Here is an 18,736-nt window from a genome sequence, read left to right on the forward strand (position 1 = left end):
GCCCCTATTCTTTATCTATTTATCTATTAAAAAGGGATAAATTGGGACTGAACCTGTTCTGTTAGAAACTGAAAGTCATACTTTAGTACAGATTTCAATAATAGAAATTCAGAATTCATTCTGATTGTTCCTCTTTTTTTTTGTAATATACTGTTAAGTGTGCAATGTTTGGGAAGAGATTTAAAAACAGTTCATTAAAACAGAATCCCATGGAAATATTTAATCTTGGGCAATATCTGAGAGTCAGAGAAATGCAATCAAAATGTTCACTCTTATCTTGAAATCATAAAGATGTTTTACATCCCAATTATATTCCTTTCTATGTAGAAATAAGACCTTGAGCTCAACAAAACTTCCTCTGTAGTAAGAATTTATAGATTTGCTGCTTAACACATTGGGCTTACTATTGAATCTATGACTACTATGTTTCTCTAAATGTTTAACTTGACAAATACCAAACAAAAGAGATAAAATGATGACACAATAAGAGCCCTGCTGGATCATGCTAAGGCCATCGAGCCCATTATTTTGCTCACACTGTTGCCAATTAGTTGCTGATGAGAAGCTCACAGGCAGGGCTCGAGTACAACCATACAGTGTTTGGGGTGTTAGGTTTGAAAATGTGCTTAATAATGTGAAATATTTAAAAATTGGAAATTATTTATTGCCATCAACATGAATATCTGAATACATTTAATTAGTTCCAGTGTGTCCAGAAGCTGTCAGATTGGGAAAGGTTGTTATCCTAGAAATTTCTCATTGGTCCCTTTCTTCTACTCCCTTCTGCTCTCACCAATATGTACACTTACCTCCAATTCAAGTATGAATCCAACTCCTGTATTGAAGGTTAGTAAGTAATAAGGGAGGGAGGGAAGCCAAATAATAAAAAAATGGGGTGAGGTTGCTGAAGAAAACTTAATTATTCAAGTGTTTAGCATTATGAGAAAAATAATAAACATGCTATAGCAGTGGTTCACAACCTATAGGCCATGGCCCACTGGTGGGCTGCAAAACCTAAAATAAGGTCTATGGCTCTAGATTATTAAATATGGATTTCTGTGGGTGGGCAGATGGCGACTACTGGATGGCATATGCTCTGTATCAGAAACTAGAGCTGATATGGTCTATCCAATGCAATTTTCTGAATCAGCACCCCAAATAACAAAACTGAATCTAAAGTTGATCAAAAATAGATTTCTAACCCTTTTGGTACTAATGTTGGAGACTGGTCCCTGGTCAAAGTTGTTCCTGGTCAAAAAAAGGTTGGGAACCACTGTGCTATAAGATTACAAAATATTTCAACTGGATTAACACCTGGGGGTGTGCCTGGGTTTGGCTAAATAAACGTTTGGCTCCAAACTAACAGCCTCAGTGTCATCATGTACTCCCAAAGTATTTGACTGAGACCCCTTCCACACAACTGTATAAAATCCACACTGAACTGGATTATATGAGAGTGTGGACTCAGATAATCCAGTTCAAAGCAGGTATTGTGGATTATCTGCCTTGATATTCTAAGTTATATGACTGTGTGGAAGAACCCTGAGGGAAGGCTGGAAGGCAGAATAGGAGATGAGTGAGGGGGAGACACAAAGCAAGGAAAAATAAAGTGTGGGGAAAAGGTATGGAGGGGGAACCAGTCTTTCATGTTTAAAGGCCTAATTTCCTAGAAGAACCATAGATGCTTGAGGGCTAAAGAATTCATTATCTCACCCCATTCCAGTTCATAGCTAGAGCTTCCCCACTTCTTCTTTTCATAGAATCATAGAGTTGGAAGAGACCTCATGGGCCATCCAAACCAACCCTCTGCCAAGAAACAGAAGAATCACATTCAAAGCACAGATGGCTATCCAGCCTCTACTTAAAAGTCTCCAAATAAGGAGCCTCTACCACACTGCAGGGCAGAGAGTTCCACTGCCTTCACAGTCAGGATGTTCTTCCTAATTTCCTGTAGTTTGAAGCCATTGTTCCGCATCCTAGTCTCCAGGGCAGCAGAAAAAAAGCTTTCTCCCTCCTTCCTATGACTTCCCCTCACAGATTTATACATGACCATCATGCCTCCTCTCAGCCTTCTCTTCTGCAGGCTAAACATGCCCAGCTCTTTAAGCCACTCCTCATAGGACTTGTTCTCCAGACCCTTGATCATTTTAGTCATCCTCCTCTGGACACATTCCAGCTTGTCAACATCTCCCTTCAATTCTGGTGCCCAGAATTGGACTCTGTTTTCCAGACGTGGTCTGACCAAGGCAGAGTAGAGGAGTAGCATTACTTCCCTGGATCTAGACACTATACTCCTATTTATGCAAGCCAAAATCATATTCACCGTCTCCTTCTACCTCCCTACTGATGAGGGTTTACAGTAATGGGATACAGAGCAGGTATTTTATGCTGAACTATAGGGTTGTAACTGGAAAGGTTGTCAGAAATGAAAAATGAGGCTTACAGAGGGAGAGGCAAGGGGATTTGCTACTGAATTGCTTAGAGAGGTACCGGTTGTGACCTGATTTTGTAGGAATGCCCCCATTGACCTTGCTAAAAGCTGCAATCATTCAAGAAGTGAGATTTGTTATTATGCTTTAAAGAACTAGGACTTTTTTTCTTCAGTAATGTAGCATCGACAAAAACATATAATGGTGGAAGCAGCAGGCAGATTATAATAGAAATGTGTTTTCATTCACCATGCTTCAGTAAAAACACATTCGTATAATCCAAAGTTTGATTAACTATGGTATTTGCACTTAAATCAAGAAATCAATTGATTCCAAAGGCATTCTTTGCATGTAAATGCTATTGATTAATCCAATCCCACTCCTTCATTTTTCATCAAATTCTGAAACAGAGAAATGTGAGCTCAAGGAGGGATCAATACACGACTCCTCTGTATTCTATTGAAAATGGATGTTTATTTAAACCAAGATGCTTTGTTCATTATAACAGAGAGAAAGATAGGGATGGCAGCTTCTTGAATAGGAATGAATAGCCATAATGTCAATGGTTGAGTTATTCATGTGCATGAAGGCTGTCTTTTTCTGCAGTTCAAGAAAAAAAAAACCTTATGGGAATGAGCCAACTAGAGAAAGATGCTGTACATCAGTGGTTCCCAACTTTTTTTTTTGACCAGGGACCACTTTGACCAGAGACCACTTGACCAGGGACAGCTCTCATCATTAGTACCAAAAGGGTTACGAATCTGATTTTGGTCAACTTTAGATTTAGTTTGGTTATTTGGGGTGTGAATTCAGAAAATTGCATTGGATAGACTACATCAGCTTTAGTTTCTGATACAGAACATATGCAATCCAGTATTCGCTATCTGCTCACCCACAGAAAACCATATTTAATCATTTACATCCAGGCCCATAGCCAGGATTTCGATTCGGGGGGGAGGGAGGGGGCTGAGTCTGAGTGAAAGAGGGTCTACCCTAGCAAACCTTTTGTATCATTACCCCAATACCCCCATGCATATGGGATATATTGAGTATGGTGATCAGATCATAATATGAATAAACATAACAGTTTAAATAATGCACCAGTAAGGCCTTTTCACGAACCACCATGAGAATTTGGGGGGGGGGGGACTGAAGCCCCTCAAGCCCCCCCCCCCCCCCAGCTACATGCCTATTTACAGCTGTAGATCAAAGTGGGCCATGGCTGTAAATGGTCTCAAGTATGTTCATATTGGCAGCTCCAGGACATTTTAGGGTTCGCCAATTCTCCCTGCCCTGCTGCTATGATCATGGACTATCCTTGGTGCTCACACATCACTCTTGCTTTGATTGGGATACTCCAACAGAGAATCTTAGGGCTGGAAGAGACCACAAGGGCCATTCAGTTCAACACCCTATGATACAGAAATAAACAAAGTACTCTTCATAGATGAACCTCAGGAGAAGGAGAATCCACCACATTCCAAGGCAATGCATTCCATTGTAAAATATCTCTTACCATCAGAAAGTTATTCCCAGTATTCAAGTGGAATGTCTTTTCCTGCAGTTTGAATCCATTGATCTGTATCCTAGTCTCCAGCTCAGCAGGAAATGAGGCTATTCTATTTTAAATATGACAGTGAGCAGTGTATTTAAAACCAGAGTATTATTATTATAGCTGAAAGCACTAAAATTGTTTTGAAATACACTGCTGAAAAAAATCTAAAATACAGTAACACAAAATTTTGAATTAGTACAGCCTTTTTAAGGACAGTTTCATCCTATAGAGTAGCACGGCAAAGTTTTCAGGCCCTTGTCCAGGTGAGATGTAAAAAAAGTGTTCCCTTTCCTACTTTGTATAGATTCTTGAGATACTGTCCTGTTGAATTCAATGAGATTTCCTTGCAAATAAACATGCATAGGAATAGGCCACAAAATTTCTCTTTGCAGCTTGCACGGCACTCTGGGTATAACTGAAAGCAAAACACAGTCTATTGTCCAGAAATAATATTTATTCATCAACCATAAAACACAGAATAGAAAAAGCTTTGTAAATAAAACTATATATAATATATATAATGCTTTATTTTTTTATTCGGTACTCCACAAAAAACACCACAGACAATAACAAAATATTTCAATTAATTTAAAAAACCTCATATTTGATAGATGTCACACTGCTTTAATCATGGTCTATCGTGGTCATTGTTTTACTGAGTTTCCGTTTGTTTTCTTAAATCCGGTTCTTAAAACAATTGAAGTAATTTGTTATTTGACCAAGATTTAGAACATTTAACGATATCCATTAACAACAGAACAGCTCAGAAGACTTTATGCAGCCTGTTCAATGTCATCTACCACTGGAACCAGTCAAGATGCAGAACTGAGTCACTTTTGTGCATCTTCAGGAATCTTCTTGAATTGCTCATTTGCATGAGGAAGACAGGGCATTTGGTGGAAACTCACAGATCCCAGCTGTGGGAATCCATGTACTCTCTGATTTTCCCTATCTATATCAATAGGTCTGTATCTATAGACATAGATATGGGATACCACAGACACAGATAAAGTTGAGGTCTGTGAGTTTGTCTTTCATATATACTCATGCAACTGCAAGTGCCAGAACTCCTACATGCATAAAGCCACTAAGTGTAATGTCTGAACATGCCTCATATTCTTAAAGAAAAGTAAACCACAACTGAACTGAGTAGAAGTCAATCCAATGAAGAGAAATAATACTGAAACAACTACATATTTTCCATTGCCCTTTTGTTAATGTGGTCTCTTCCCTTTTCAGACTTCTCCTGGTCTAGGTACTCTAGAACCTTTGCTAGCATCTCCTCATCCACATAGGGTCTATTTTGTGTGTCATCCTCCTCCTGGGCCATTGACACTCGCTTCCTGAGTGAAGCGAGCTTATCTGATTCTTGAGTTCCCAGTTGGTTTAGATGTTCTTTGATGGCCTGCTCAAATTGGTCATCTTCTTGCATGTCATCTTCAGATGAAACTGCCAGTGGGATTTGTCTCACCTGCTCTGTATTAATAACTTCAGGATATTTTGCCAGCACTTTAGCTAAGTAGTCTGCCAAGTCTTCTTCCTTTTCATTTATTGATTCTTGCTCCATTTGTCGTCTTTCCAAATGATTAAACCAAGTAGCTTTAGGAAGCTGGCGTCCTTTAGATCTTGCAGGCATGTAGGGCACTCTTGGCAGACTATTTTCTTGATTGAGCTGATTTACAGAATAAGGGAGTTTCTCATTGGCCATATTATCAGTCCCTAAAAGATTAATGATATCTTCAATATTGAGATCTTCTGGCAGGTTATCTGACATGAAATTAAGTCGCTGCTTTCTATAGCCATTTAAAGAATTCATCTTATTTTTTGATGCATCTGAACTGTCAAAATTGATTTCAGGGATCTCATCAATGTCTTCTGGGAGGTCAGGCTCCTGTTCTTTTTCATTTTGAAGTTTCCCTCCAGCTCTCAGCATCTCAATTAAATCCTCAGGGGGGATTTGTAAATTCCTTGAAATTTCTATTAACTGATAAATAGCTTTAGGATCAGGTTGCCTTCCAAAATGTCTGGCTGCCCTTTTGTCTTCATTTTGTTTGACCCTTAGATTATCATTTCCAGCATCATTCATCATCTTATTCAAATAATAATCCATCAACTTGGAGACATCATCAGATATTTGATCTTTGTCCTCTCTTTTCATCCCATCTTCCAGGTCACCAGATCTTTTCACCTCATCATCCATTTCTTCTTCATTTTTCTCAATTTGCTCTTTACTGTCTCTTATTTCTTCTTGGGTCTGGCTTTCCACTTTTTCTTCTAATGGATTCCAGTCCTCTCCACCAACCACATCCTCATAAGCAATGTTATTCCCTTTATAGGAATCATCTTCATCATCAGCATACAATTTTTGTTCCTCGTTCAGTCTCTCCTTTTTAAAGTTATTTGGCCCCATCATTTTCCCCAGTTCCTGAAATACTGATTCTAAAGTAGCAAGGCTTTGAGGGGTGTACTGTTCTTCCACTATTTCATTTGTCCGCTTATAGGGACTATTTCTTGATTTTTCTTCAGTGTATGTATGTGGCATCCTAGAATGCTTGCGCCATGCAGTAGGCCAAGAACGATCATCGTAATCATCAGCCAATCCATCCAGAAAGACATTGTCAGAACTCATAGGATAAGGTTTTTCTTTTGAGACACTCTTCGATTCTTTTTCTCCTTGTCTTAAGGCTTCCAGCATTGACTTAAGCCAATCTGACTCATCTTCTGACAAAGATTTTCTTAGATTGTCTGCTAAGTAATGCTGATCTTTACTTTCTTTTGACTGTAGAACATAAGGGACACCTTGATAGGAGTTATAATCTGGACTTGTTTCTCCATTGCCAGTTTGTTTTCGAAGGTTTTCAATATATTCTAGAGCTTTAATCATATCTGGGCTTGGAAGCCTTTGCAAGTTTTTCATTAGGTAGTCTGGCTCTTTCTGGATGTTTTGGTATCGTTGAAATGAAGCAGCATCAGCAGAACAAAGCAGCACAAAAAGTAGGGCAAGAGGAAGGACTGTTCCAAGCCAAGAGGTTTTAGCATCTGCCATTTTGAAATGTTTCCTTGAAAAAAGGCAAGAAAGAAAAGAAATATTAATACATAGAGATAAAAATTGAACATAATATCAGCTCTTGTCTATAGAAAGTTTAACCCAAAACAAGGCTAGGGGTTATGTGGCCCTTCCAATGTTGAATTCTAGTTCCCATCAGCCTAAGCCACCATGTTGAATAGTCAAGCATAATGAAAGCTTCAATCCAACATCTGAACAATCATAAGTTTGCCAGTCCAGCTATTAAAAATACTATAAGGGCATTCTGATTGGATCTACACAACAGACCTTACATAGACACAATAAGAAACTTTTTCTATAAATTAATCATAATTACAACCTATTTATTCCTGCCCATGGCAGGGAACATGTCTATTCTTTTTATTGTGTTGAGCCTTTACCAAATCATGCTTGTTAAACAGTAAGTTTCAATAAGTAAAAATATCATTCTTAAATGTTAGTCGATAAGACTTGGCATCATTTATTAATTATTTTTATGACATCATCATCATCATTCCAAAATGTTTACACAACATTCATAGACAATAATTTGGAGTGGTTCAGAAATATAAAAACAAGTACAGCCAGTAAAATAATACATGTTACAATGAAAATAAATGAAATAATGCAAATAGAACCAAGATGCTACAAGATCAGAATATCAAGATATTAGAATGATCATAGAATCATAGAGTTGGAAGAGACCCTGTGGTCATCCAGTCCAACCCCCTTGCCAAGAAGAGGAAAACTGCATTCAAAGCACCCCTGAGAGATGGCCATCCAGCCTCAGTTTAAAAGCCTTCAAAGAGGGAGCCTCCACCATACTATGGGGGAGCGAGCCAGCAGTAAACCTAACATTAATACCAGCAATAAGTTCAATTAGTAAACATGTGTTATGAGAGGAAGCTCTTGGGAATGTAACTAAATGCTACTAAGGAAGGTGCCAGGTGGACTTTTTAAAAGAAGGAAATCATAATTTAGAATATCATTCCTCTGCTAGCTATTCATTGTACACCATGGGTAGTGGAACCCAAAGAAAAGAAGGATCCTAGTAATTAGGAAGGGACATATGGAACACAAGGCTTTTGCGGATGCCATCCTAAATAAAGATAAAAGCACATTGTTAGGTGCATAATTTATTTTACCACTTTTTGCTTTTTAATGAATATTCAGTTCAAAATGGAAAGAGGCTAGGGGCCATATTAGCCTATAGGAAACGATGGTAAGCCACATCCCATTGTAAAGAAAATAGCATTTTTTGCCCCTACCTCTTCTAATTTACTTTTCAGAGGATATTTCTTTAGGCATCCTGAGGAATACAAAATGGCCTTGGGGCCACATATGTATGGCTCATGGGATGCACTTTGATCACCCTTGCTCTTGAGTCCTATTAGCCAACCTAAACCTTTTGTCAGAGCACCTCAGAGATGTGATGATTTAAATTGTAGCAGTAATGTGTGTTAAGCGGTGCACTGTAGTTCTTATCTTTTATTAGTAATTATGTGGTTAACTATATTTTTAAAATGCTTTCTTTAATTGTTATTCTTGAGTTGTATAAAAATAAGAGTTTAACTTAATCTTGTTTGCATTGTGGTATGTTACCTTGGATCCCATCCCTGGGAAAAGTGAGATATAAATTCATGAATGGAAGAAAGGAAAGAAGGAAAGAGGGAGGGAGAAAAAACATGTAGAGTACTATTCCAGCAAAAGATGTATGCACAAGATTTGAGTCTCAGGTGTGTAGTGGTCAGAAGTTGAACATTTCTGCACAGTGTCTCTACATAACACAAAGTAGTGGGTCCCCCATGGCTCAATCCTAAGGAATCCAAGTATCTGAGAAATATTTGAAATTTCCAGATTTGTGCTATACTCCCTGAATGGACAGAACCAGATTGCTGTAGTAAAGAATTCCAAGTACGTCGCCAAACTATAGATCCCAAGATTCCATAGAATGGAGTCATGGCAATGGTATCAATGTATAGCCTAGATCCACTCACAGACCTTGGTTATCTTTCTCTTTGTACATTTCCATATTGCCTTTCACTCACTTCTTTCTACCAGACTGCTTGATGAAGAAGATAATATTAAATTTGAGGAAGAGTGAGATAAAAAGTGGTATCCAACTATCCAAAATCATTTCTATGGAAAATTAGTAAATAAGAATATATTTTATGCTCAATGCGTATTAACAGGCCAGGTATCAAAAGAAAGTGACACAATACCATTGCCCATACTTCAGCTCATTGACTCCCATTGGCTCAAGAAACCACTTGCCTTGAGTATGGCAATATTATTTTATGAATGGTAAATCTTTGAAACCTGATCACAGTGAGAGAGGTTTTGTTTTGTTCCATTTCTCTGTTTACATTGGACAGGAGTACTATGTTGCCTATCACAAATATGATCACATTTGAAATATTATTGATCAGATAAGCATTCACTTTGAGGTTTCTGTACTATCTATACAACTTCTAGTTCAAACCTGTATATGCACAGTAGAGATGGTATAGTTCATACAATAGCTGTGCTGAGATGAATGGTTAATTTCCAGAGCTTAAGATGTGGAGAGCTCTGATAAAATGGAAGCAATAGTATCTGATCTACAAGCTCTTCATTCAAGTCTTTGCAGGAACTATCAGTCATAAGCTACGGGAAGACAATGTAATGTATTCCATCCTGGTAGCTTCTATGAAAACAGACATTTATTGATGCTGAGTGGTGATGGATAAACTTGTGCACAAATGAAACTCTGCTTTCTTTCAGCTAGCACAGAGAGAAAAGGAGGTAATTGCTTCCTATTGCTGGGATAAGTAATATTTCTAGTAATCTCCATTTAAATGTAGCTAAAGGGAAATCTGGTATTTCTCAAGATCCTTCTTCTCTTTAAGGTATGGGCCAACCAGGGCAGATCATAACTATGCCACGTAGAGAAAACAGTTGTTGCTTGATTCACCTTTTCTAGTCCATTCATTTCTTTGCTATCCTTTTCATGCTGTAAAATATCCTGTTGATATACTAGTGACTCATGAAATGGGGGGGGGGGGGGCTAATGCCAGTACACACCCACTGGTCTGAGTAGAAAATTACAGTGAATTTGTTATGCCATTCAAGCAAGATAAGGGATCTTTTTTTGCACCACAGTATGAAATAATTCCACATATTGAGGAAATTAAAGTACCATCTAGTTCAACATAATTGCCATGTTTCCTTCCAACTATGTCACAAATGAGAACTTTGACGACTCCCATATAATACCTAACAATTTATTAATTCTCAAGAACGGATTCAGGGGAAAATATTGATACAAAAGCTCTGCGAAACAGTAAAAAAGATGCTCCCCTGAGAATGTCCTGAAAATAATAGAGAAGGTTTTATTCATTCATATGTTTAGCCTTGTATTTCACAAATCCTGGGTGTTTTAAGCAAAATTGATTTAAGAACAATGCAACAACAGAGCACAATGCCTATCTAATTTAAGCTGCACAGGAGAGCTTTACAGGGAAATGTATAGTGTAATTACATTTTGGCAAGCCAAGACCAGCATTTAGCATTCTTTTCATTTAGTCTGGGGGGACTTTTTCCTCTAAATATTGAAAAAAAAAACCTACTTGTTTTGACTTCTTATTTGTCACTCTAGACCATAAAACTTTGGAATTGAGGAATATAAGGTCCCACTTCAATTTTCCAGATACAATTTGCAAATAAAGCAACCAATTATAATTGTAAATTAATATTTTGCAGGGGAACATCTATGATGCCCCATAGTATGATTCAACTTTAATTTGCACCTTCTTTAAAGACTTAAGGATAAAAACAATGCAATTTTCTGTGGTAGATGCATTATCTTCTACTGGATTCTTTTCCTATGGACTCATATTTTGTTCAGGTTCAACTGGAATATTTCAAAATAAATATCTATTGGAAAACAGTCACATTTACTTTAATCTATATAGTATCCATAGAGGAGCTAGACTGTCACCAAATCAAATAGTAAATTTATCATAATCATCAATGGATGGAGAATTTCAGTTATGAGATTTGATCTATTAGTAACACAGATCAACAATAATTGCCCTTAAAGGACAAGCAACAATTCAGTATCTCCATCTTACTCACGAAGATTTAATGAAATTTAGAATCTTCTGGAGAATTAAGACTGTCAGAAGAACAAAACATTAGTTGCAATATTTTTAGTCATTTATTGCTCCCGCTTAACATTATCTCAAAAACTGAAAGCACTAGTACAAAGAACATAAAAGTTCATATATACCTTCTGACAGCAATGAATAAGATCGTTTTTCAACTATACTTCAGCACAGCAATAATTTCAGCCCCTCCTTTTTTCATGATTTTCATTGCAGAATCCCAAGTTGCAAATGATATATTTCATTGTTAAGCAAAATCCTTTTTTTCTCTGCTAACTGAAGTGCATCAGGTTGTAATTTCTGGTGATTCTGGACTATGTAGTTTTGTGGCTGCGACAGAGAAAGCTGCCTGCCTAAAGAGAAAACAGATAGCTTTGCCTTCCCTATCAGTAAAGGAGAAAGCAGATCTGCCTTACCTGTTATGCAGAAGCAACCCAAAGCATGCTCTTGCTGATCCGTCCGCTGCGAGTTTATGGACTGTTTTCAGCACCAGGACAGCTCCCTCCGCTTATAGTATACATCACCTGACTCTCCCCTGCCATACTTACGTCATCTTGGTCGCTGGCAAAATAATAAAACACCAAACATCAAAATGGGGAGGGAGAGGAGCCCTGCCGTTGAGAAAGATGCTACAGAAAAGGCATAGCTTGGGTGGTTGGGGTGAGGTTCCTTTGTACGTTTATGCCACCTGGCTTCCTTTGGGGGAACTACATACTTCATATGACATTAGCTGGCCAGCAGACAGATCTTCAGGTTGCTGTGAGTTTTCCAGGCTGTCTGGCCATGTTCCAGAAGCATTCTCTCCTGATGTTTCATCCACATCTGTGGCAGGCATCCTCAGAGGTTGCGAGGTTTGTTGGAAACGAGGCAAGTGAGGTTTATCTGTGGCATGTCCATGGTAGGAGGAAAAACTCTTGTCTATTTGAGGCAAGTGTGAATGTTGCTATTGGCCAGCTTGATTAGCATTGAATAGCCTTGGAGCTTCAAAGCCTGGCTGCTTCCTTCCTGGGGGAATTCTTTGTTGGGAGGTGTTCACTGGCCCCAATTATTTCCTGCCTGGAATCCCCCTGTTTTTGAGTGTTGTTCTTTATTTACTGTCCTGATTTTAGAGGTTTTAAATACTGGTAGCCAGATTTTGTTCATTTTCATGGTTTCCTCCTTTCTGTTGAAATTGTCCACATGCTTGTGGATTTCAGTGGCTTCTCTGTGTAGTCTGACATGGTGGTTCTGAGAGTTGTCCAGCATTTCTGTGTTCTCAGGTAATATGCTGTGTCCAGGTTTTTTCATCAGGTGTTCTGCTATGGCTGAGTTAGTCTGCAGTGCTTTTCATGCTCCTTGATACGCGTTTGGGCAATGCTGCATTTGGTGGTCACTATGTAGACTTGTCCATGGTATATGGTAGACTCCTGCAGAGATGAGAGGATCACTCTTGTTCTTTGCTGAACATAGCATTTGTTGGATTTTCTTAGTGGGTCTGTAGACAGTTTGTAGGTTGTGTTTCTTCATAAGCTTCCCTATGCAGAGATTTCCTTGATGTATGGTAAGAACAACCTTACAACCTCTGAAGATGCCTACCATCAATGTGGGCAAAACATCAGGTGAGTATGCTTCTGGAATATGGCTATACAGTCTGGAAAATTCACAGCAACCCCGGTGATTCTGGTCATGAGAATCACTCAGAGATATCTTCCTTAGAGAAATTAATCCTGGCATTTCTGGAAGAAGTGCCTTCCTCATTGACTTGTTTTTCTGGTACTGTGTAACAGGGCTATATGTACTGGAGTTGCTGGTTTGATTTGCAGGAGCTTGGAAAAGATTTTTGGTCTCTGATGATTTAACAACATCAGCAAGAAAAGGAGATATGCACTCATTGTGCTGGGTTTGAATTTTAGAACTGAAATGAGGAAAGCTGGAAGTAACTGTGACTGAAATCTTGGTTTTCCTTTGACTAAGTTCTAATATACCAGCTGTTGAATTTTTGGTATCCAATACATTCCTTTGCAAATAATGTCCTACTTGTCCACAGTTATATGGGTTGAGCCACTAGCTTAAAAACTAGTTGGTGTGCATAGAGACAGAGCCAGACCGAAATGGCAACTAAAATAGCAACCAGAAGGCCACTGGATTCTTGTCATTCCTGACTTTTATTCATAGGTATGCAGGTTGGGCCTTATGTTGCCAACATTAACTATGATCCTGACCCAAAAAAGGATTTTTGCATACAAGAATTATGATTTCCTTTCAGTTCTGGTGGTGGTTGTGTGATCCTGTGAATGGCAGACCTACAAGAGACCCTAGTATAGAGTCTTACAAACTCAGTGCAATGGCTTCCTAGATTGAGTCAAATCACTTGAAATTCAGTCTTCTTTTTCTCCTACCTTCCAATTATCCAGCGATACCAGCCTTCTCATTATATAGCCAAAGTTTAATGCATAGCACATTCCTGCTTCCTTTGAAATGCTTCAGGGTTGTATGGGAGGAGGTTTTCCTTCAGATATTTGATGCATTTCAGTTCCAGCAGCCTCTTACTGGTGAAAGAGAACAGGTTCTGCAGACTGCAAACCTCTTTAGACTTGAACAGGACTTTGTTTTCAATTACATACACTTGACTATGTGCTTTTAAACACTTATTATGGAAAAATTCTGTCCTAGAAGATCCAGGGGAATTATAGTGAGATTGGAACAAACTCCATCATTAAATATTATATCAATATTTATTAGTGTTGTCAAAGGCTTTAATGGCTGGAATCATGTTCCAGCAGTATTCTCTCCTAAAATTTCACCTGCATCTGTGGTTGGCATCTTCAGGGGTTCCTAAATTAAAAATCCTATCGAAACTCCTTATTTTGATTGCCCAAGGTCTTTGCTTATGAGCAGAACACAGAGGGGCAAAAACCTCCATTGATAGAAGTCTGAGAGAAAACTATAGAAAATGTTCTTTTCTTCTCTCTTCCTGCTGTCATGAAACTGAACATGAAACATAATATTAATATCTTGGTCTGGCTTTGCTGCCTGGCTTGCTCAGTAGAAGCTGGGATGAATTCAGAAATTCAAAAGATTTCTTCTTTCGCCTACTGGGTTGCTATTCCCCACTTTCTATAAAGGAACGCAAAGAAAGCACCACATCAAGAAAGCAGCAGAAGAAACCTCCAAGGTGTACAAAAGTTCATGCCTTGTCCAATAATTGTTGCGTAATATAATTCTTCCTCAGGGACAACTGTGATTAAATTGTTCTAAAGAGAACTGACACCATAAAAACCAAGGGAGACAACATTCAATAGCAGCTCTGAATATACTGTTCAATAGGCCTGTGCGGTTTCGTTCGTTATTTCGTTATTTCGTTATTAATTCGTTATTTTTACCATATCCGACGCGATATCAAAACACTTTTTTAAACCCGGAAGGGTTTAAAAATATTGAAACAGCAGCCCCATATATTTTACGAGCTTCAGCCCGTGTCGTTAATGGGATGGAGGCTGCTGACTGTGCTGCTGGTGCCTGGGAGCCAATCCGGCGCTCCCAAGCACCCCAGCAGTAAATGGGGCGGGCGGGGCGAAGGGGCGACGCGAGCCCACACCCAGTGAGCCAAGCACCGCCCCTGCCTGTTGGGCGCCCGGCCCGCGCGCGCTCACCCTTACACCCGGCCTCCGCACGCCATCCAATTGGCTCCGGCTCCTGCGCCCTCCTCCTCCTCCTCCTCCTCCTCCCAGCTGTGTTGCAGCCAGGAAGTGCCAGGAGGAGGAGGAGGAGGAGGGCGCAGGAGCCGGAGCCGATTGGATGGCGCGCGGAGGCCGGGTGTAAGGGTGAGCGCGCGCGCGCCATCCAATCAGCTCCGGCTCCTGCGCCCTCCTCCTCCTCCTCCTCCTCCCAGCTGTGTTGCAGCCAGGAAGTGCCAGGAGGAGGAGGAGGAGGAGGGCGCAGGAGCCGGAGCCGATTGGATGGCGCGCGCGCGCGCTCACCCTTACACCCGGCCTCCGCGCGCCATCCAATCGGCTCCGGCTCCTGCGCCCTCCTCCTCCTCCTCCTCCTCCTGGCACTTCCTGCAACACAGCTGGGAGGAGGAGGAGGAGGGCGCAGGAGCCGGAGCCGATTGGATGGCGCGCGGAGGCCGGGTGTAAGGGTGAGCGCGCGCGCGCGCCATCCAATCAGCTCCGGCTCCTGCGCCCTCCTCCTCCTCCTCCTCCTCCCAGCTGTGTTGCAGCCAGGAAGTGCCAGGAGGAGGAGGAGGAGGAGGGCGCAGGAGCCGGAGCCGATTGGATGGCACGCGCGCGCTCACCCTTACACCCGGCCTCCGCGCGCCATCCAATCGGCTCTGGCTCCTGCGCCCTCCTCCTCCTCCTCCTCCTCCTGGCACTTCCTGCAACACACCTGGGAGGAGGAGGAGGAGGGCGCAGGAGCCGGAGCCGATTGGATGGCGCGCGGAGGCCGGGTGTAAGGGTGAGCGCGCGCGCGCGCCATCCAATCGGCTCCGGCTCCTGCGCCCTCCTCCTCCTCCTCCTCCTGGCACTTCCTGGATGCGGTGGGATAATGTTTTGGAACACAGGTCTGCATCATTTGATTTTAGAAATAAATAACTTAATAAGGTAGCTACTTTTAATTACGTTTGAGAAACAGTTAACTTTTCTAAATAATAACAATGTTCGTAATTTATCTTTGGAGCTTTGATTCTATAACTATTTAATTTTTGAAATTAACTTTTTAGGCTTTGTGGGGGACTTCCCTTTTAGCAGTACATTCACATCATGTTTAATTCAGAGGTCTGTTGGAAACTAGGCAAATGGAGTTTATCTATGGAATGTCCAGGGTGGGAGAAATGAAAGCCATTCAATGCTAATCAAGGTGACCATTACTGCAACATTCACACTTACAAAATGTTTTGTAAATATTTACGAAATTTCGTAAATAACAAAACATTTTTTTGGAAAGTTTTGTAAATATTTTAAATATCGAAACAAAAAAACACCCCAATTACAAATCGATTTTAGAAACAAATTTTTTCTTGATCAAACAGGCCTACTGTTCAACTGGGACTATGCAATAACCAGAGCCAATGACCAGGTACCATTTGCACAATTAGAATTATAGTTTTTTTTTTTCCAACTGGTTTGGGGATGTTATCCAGATCAAATAGTAGGGAATGGGGAAGTAATCCAGATCAAGACCCCAAGAAAAGGATTAAAGCTTCCTAATCACTACCTCAGGCTCCTGATGTAGTTTACTCCCCCTATTCTACCTCACCGTGTTGCTTGTTATTTATTGTTTAAAAGTTAGGTGTTGCTTATTGCTGTTTTTGTGTCAGTGGCACTGCATCTACTTTAACTATTCTTCATCTATATTAAGATAATGAGCTCCTATGAAAATGAGAAAGATTACATATATAAGAAGGTTACACATGAACCCAAGACATCTTCTTTCCCTCTTTCTAAATTTTTTCCTTCCAATAACCTAAAGTATAATCTAATAATCTATATACATATTGTTTTATTTAGTTGCTTTGTTCAACTATACTTAGCTAGATGAAGGAGCCCCCGGTGGCACAATGGGTTAAACCCCTGTGCCGGCAGGACTGAAGACCGATAGGTCACAGGTTCGATTCTGGGGAGAACACAGATGAGCTCCCTCTATCAGCTCCAGCTCCCCATTGCGGGGACATGAGAGAAGCCTCTCACAAGGATGATAAAACATCAACACATCCGGGCATCCCCTGGGCAAGGTCCTTGCAGACAGCCAATTCTCTTACACCAGAAGCGACTTGCAGTTTCTCAAGTCACTCCTGGCATGCACACACACACACACACACAAGCTAGATGAAAAATAGGTTTATAGATAGATATCTGAGAAAATGAGCCAATATTTCTCAGTTTTATTAAAATAGTAAGCTACTGGAGAATGTAAGAAGAATGCCAGATCTAAATGTCATCTTCTATGTCTAGTTCTAAGGACTAGGATTTCCAGTAGAGATTCAAAGTTCCAATCTAGACATTACCATACAGCTATGTCATCAATCCATTATATAACTATATTGTCATGGCAATACCTATGGGTTATATTAACAACAACAACAACAACAACAATAACAATAACCTTTATTTATTACCCACCCTCTCTCCCTGAAGGGACTCAGGGCAGTGACTCTAATTTGGGTAGATGGATACAACAATGGTGGGAATTCATCATCTTGCCAGATGTACCCTATAGTTCATTGGCTCTTTTCCCCTTGGCAGTATAGCCAACAGGGAGGAATGATGGGGGTTGTAATATAATTTCCATCTTTATTGACCACTAGAGTGACTGATTTTCTCTCATGGTCAGGGTAGTACACAATGCAGAATCTATTGTGTCCTTCTTTCCCTCCAATTCCAATAGCAGCTGTGTTTTCGCAAGCACTATGGCTGATGGCCTACCTCAGTGAGTTCAAAAATTCAATGACCGGTTGCAAATATGCTTAAATTTCTACATTGTAGTATCCTTAATCGAAATGATCAGCTTGCCCATTATCACTAATCAAACATCTTCAGCAGCTAGTTTTCTGTGACAGGATCAATGTATATTTTAACTTTTGTGCATAGAGTAATCTTGCAGCTGTGATCATATATTATCGATTTCTTTCACATTTCTTTTCATGTTTCTCACCACAAGCTTCCTCTTTCTAATGTAATTATGATTTCTCACATTTCAACTAGTCTTTCTGTGTAACAATAACATGTAGTAGTACAATCAAGTTCCTTTCAACACTGCTTGAAGTAGCGTTTCTGGAAGGGATGAGCAGTGAATGCATGGACAACTGAGTGAGTGCCTGCATGAGTGACTGAGTGAGTGGCTGGGTGGATGGATTGGCGGGAGGCTCGGTGAGTGAGTGAAGCGGGTATGTCGGTCTTTGAGCAGGTGGGTGGGGTGGATGGACTGGTATGTCTGTTAACAGACAGGTGTGTCTGTTATGTGAGAAAAACAAAAATACCATTTTGGGGACTGCAAAAAGAGGGGGGGGGGTTGCAACTATTACACGATGGCGACTATTATGTGATGAAATTCAGCAATTTGATCCAGGAACCCTTGGAGCTGGGAAGCCACTATAGTCTCCAATATTTTGGCCCCGGATGGTATGTTGGACATTCATAGAATGCAAAGTATACTTGGAAGAGAAACTCCACAGGGGAAGTTACTTTTGTTCAAAATGCTTTGGAAATCCTGGCTCCAATAGGATATTGAGAAACCTACTTTTAAAACAGTATTTTAAAATTTTAATTAACCAGAATCCTCCATACCTACTGAGGTTTGAGGTATTTTGGTCCATAAAAAGTAACTTTTCCAAACTCTGATTTTAATGCTGTGAAACAACAGCTTGCATGGTTCTGCTCTGATAGATTCCTACAACAAGGAATGATGGATATGAGCCTCCAGTCACCTCTTCTGAATTTTCTCTTTCTTTCCCTTAGTTAATTCCTTACTGCATGATCTCTTTTTCACAAACACCAGCTTTGAGTACCTTGTGCCAGTGAAGACTTTGTGCCATTCACTATTCTCTTTCTTCTTTTTATTCCACACTTCAAATATGTTTATC

General features: G+C 40.1%; 1 protein-coding gene across 1 annotated transcript; it reads right to left on the reverse strand.

Moving 5' to 3' along the window:
* Positions 1-4,420: 4,420 nt before the first annotated feature.
* On the reverse strand, positions 4,421-11,817 carry SCG2 (secretogranin II). The gene is made up of 2 exons (XM_060767887.2): positions 11,592-11,817; positions 4,421-7,043 (listed from the first exon to the last, which is right to left on the reverse strand). Exon 2 carries the CDS (start codon positions 7,028-7,030, stop codon positions 5,174-5,176), a length of 1,857 nt encoding a protein of 618 aa, XP_060623870.2. The 5' UTR covers positions 7,031-7,043; positions 11,592-11,817; the 3' UTR covers positions 4,421-5,173.
* Between the last annotated feature and the right edge of the window lie 6,919 nt (positions 11,818-18,736).

Source organism: Anolis sagrei, chromosome 3, assembly GCF_037176765.1.
Source record: "Anolis sagrei isolate rAnoSag1 chromosome 3, rAnoSag1.mat, whole genome shotgun sequence".
In the NCBI taxonomy this organism is placed as follows: Eukaryota; Metazoa; Chordata; class Lepidosauria; order Squamata; family Dactyloidae; genus Anolis; species Anolis sagrei.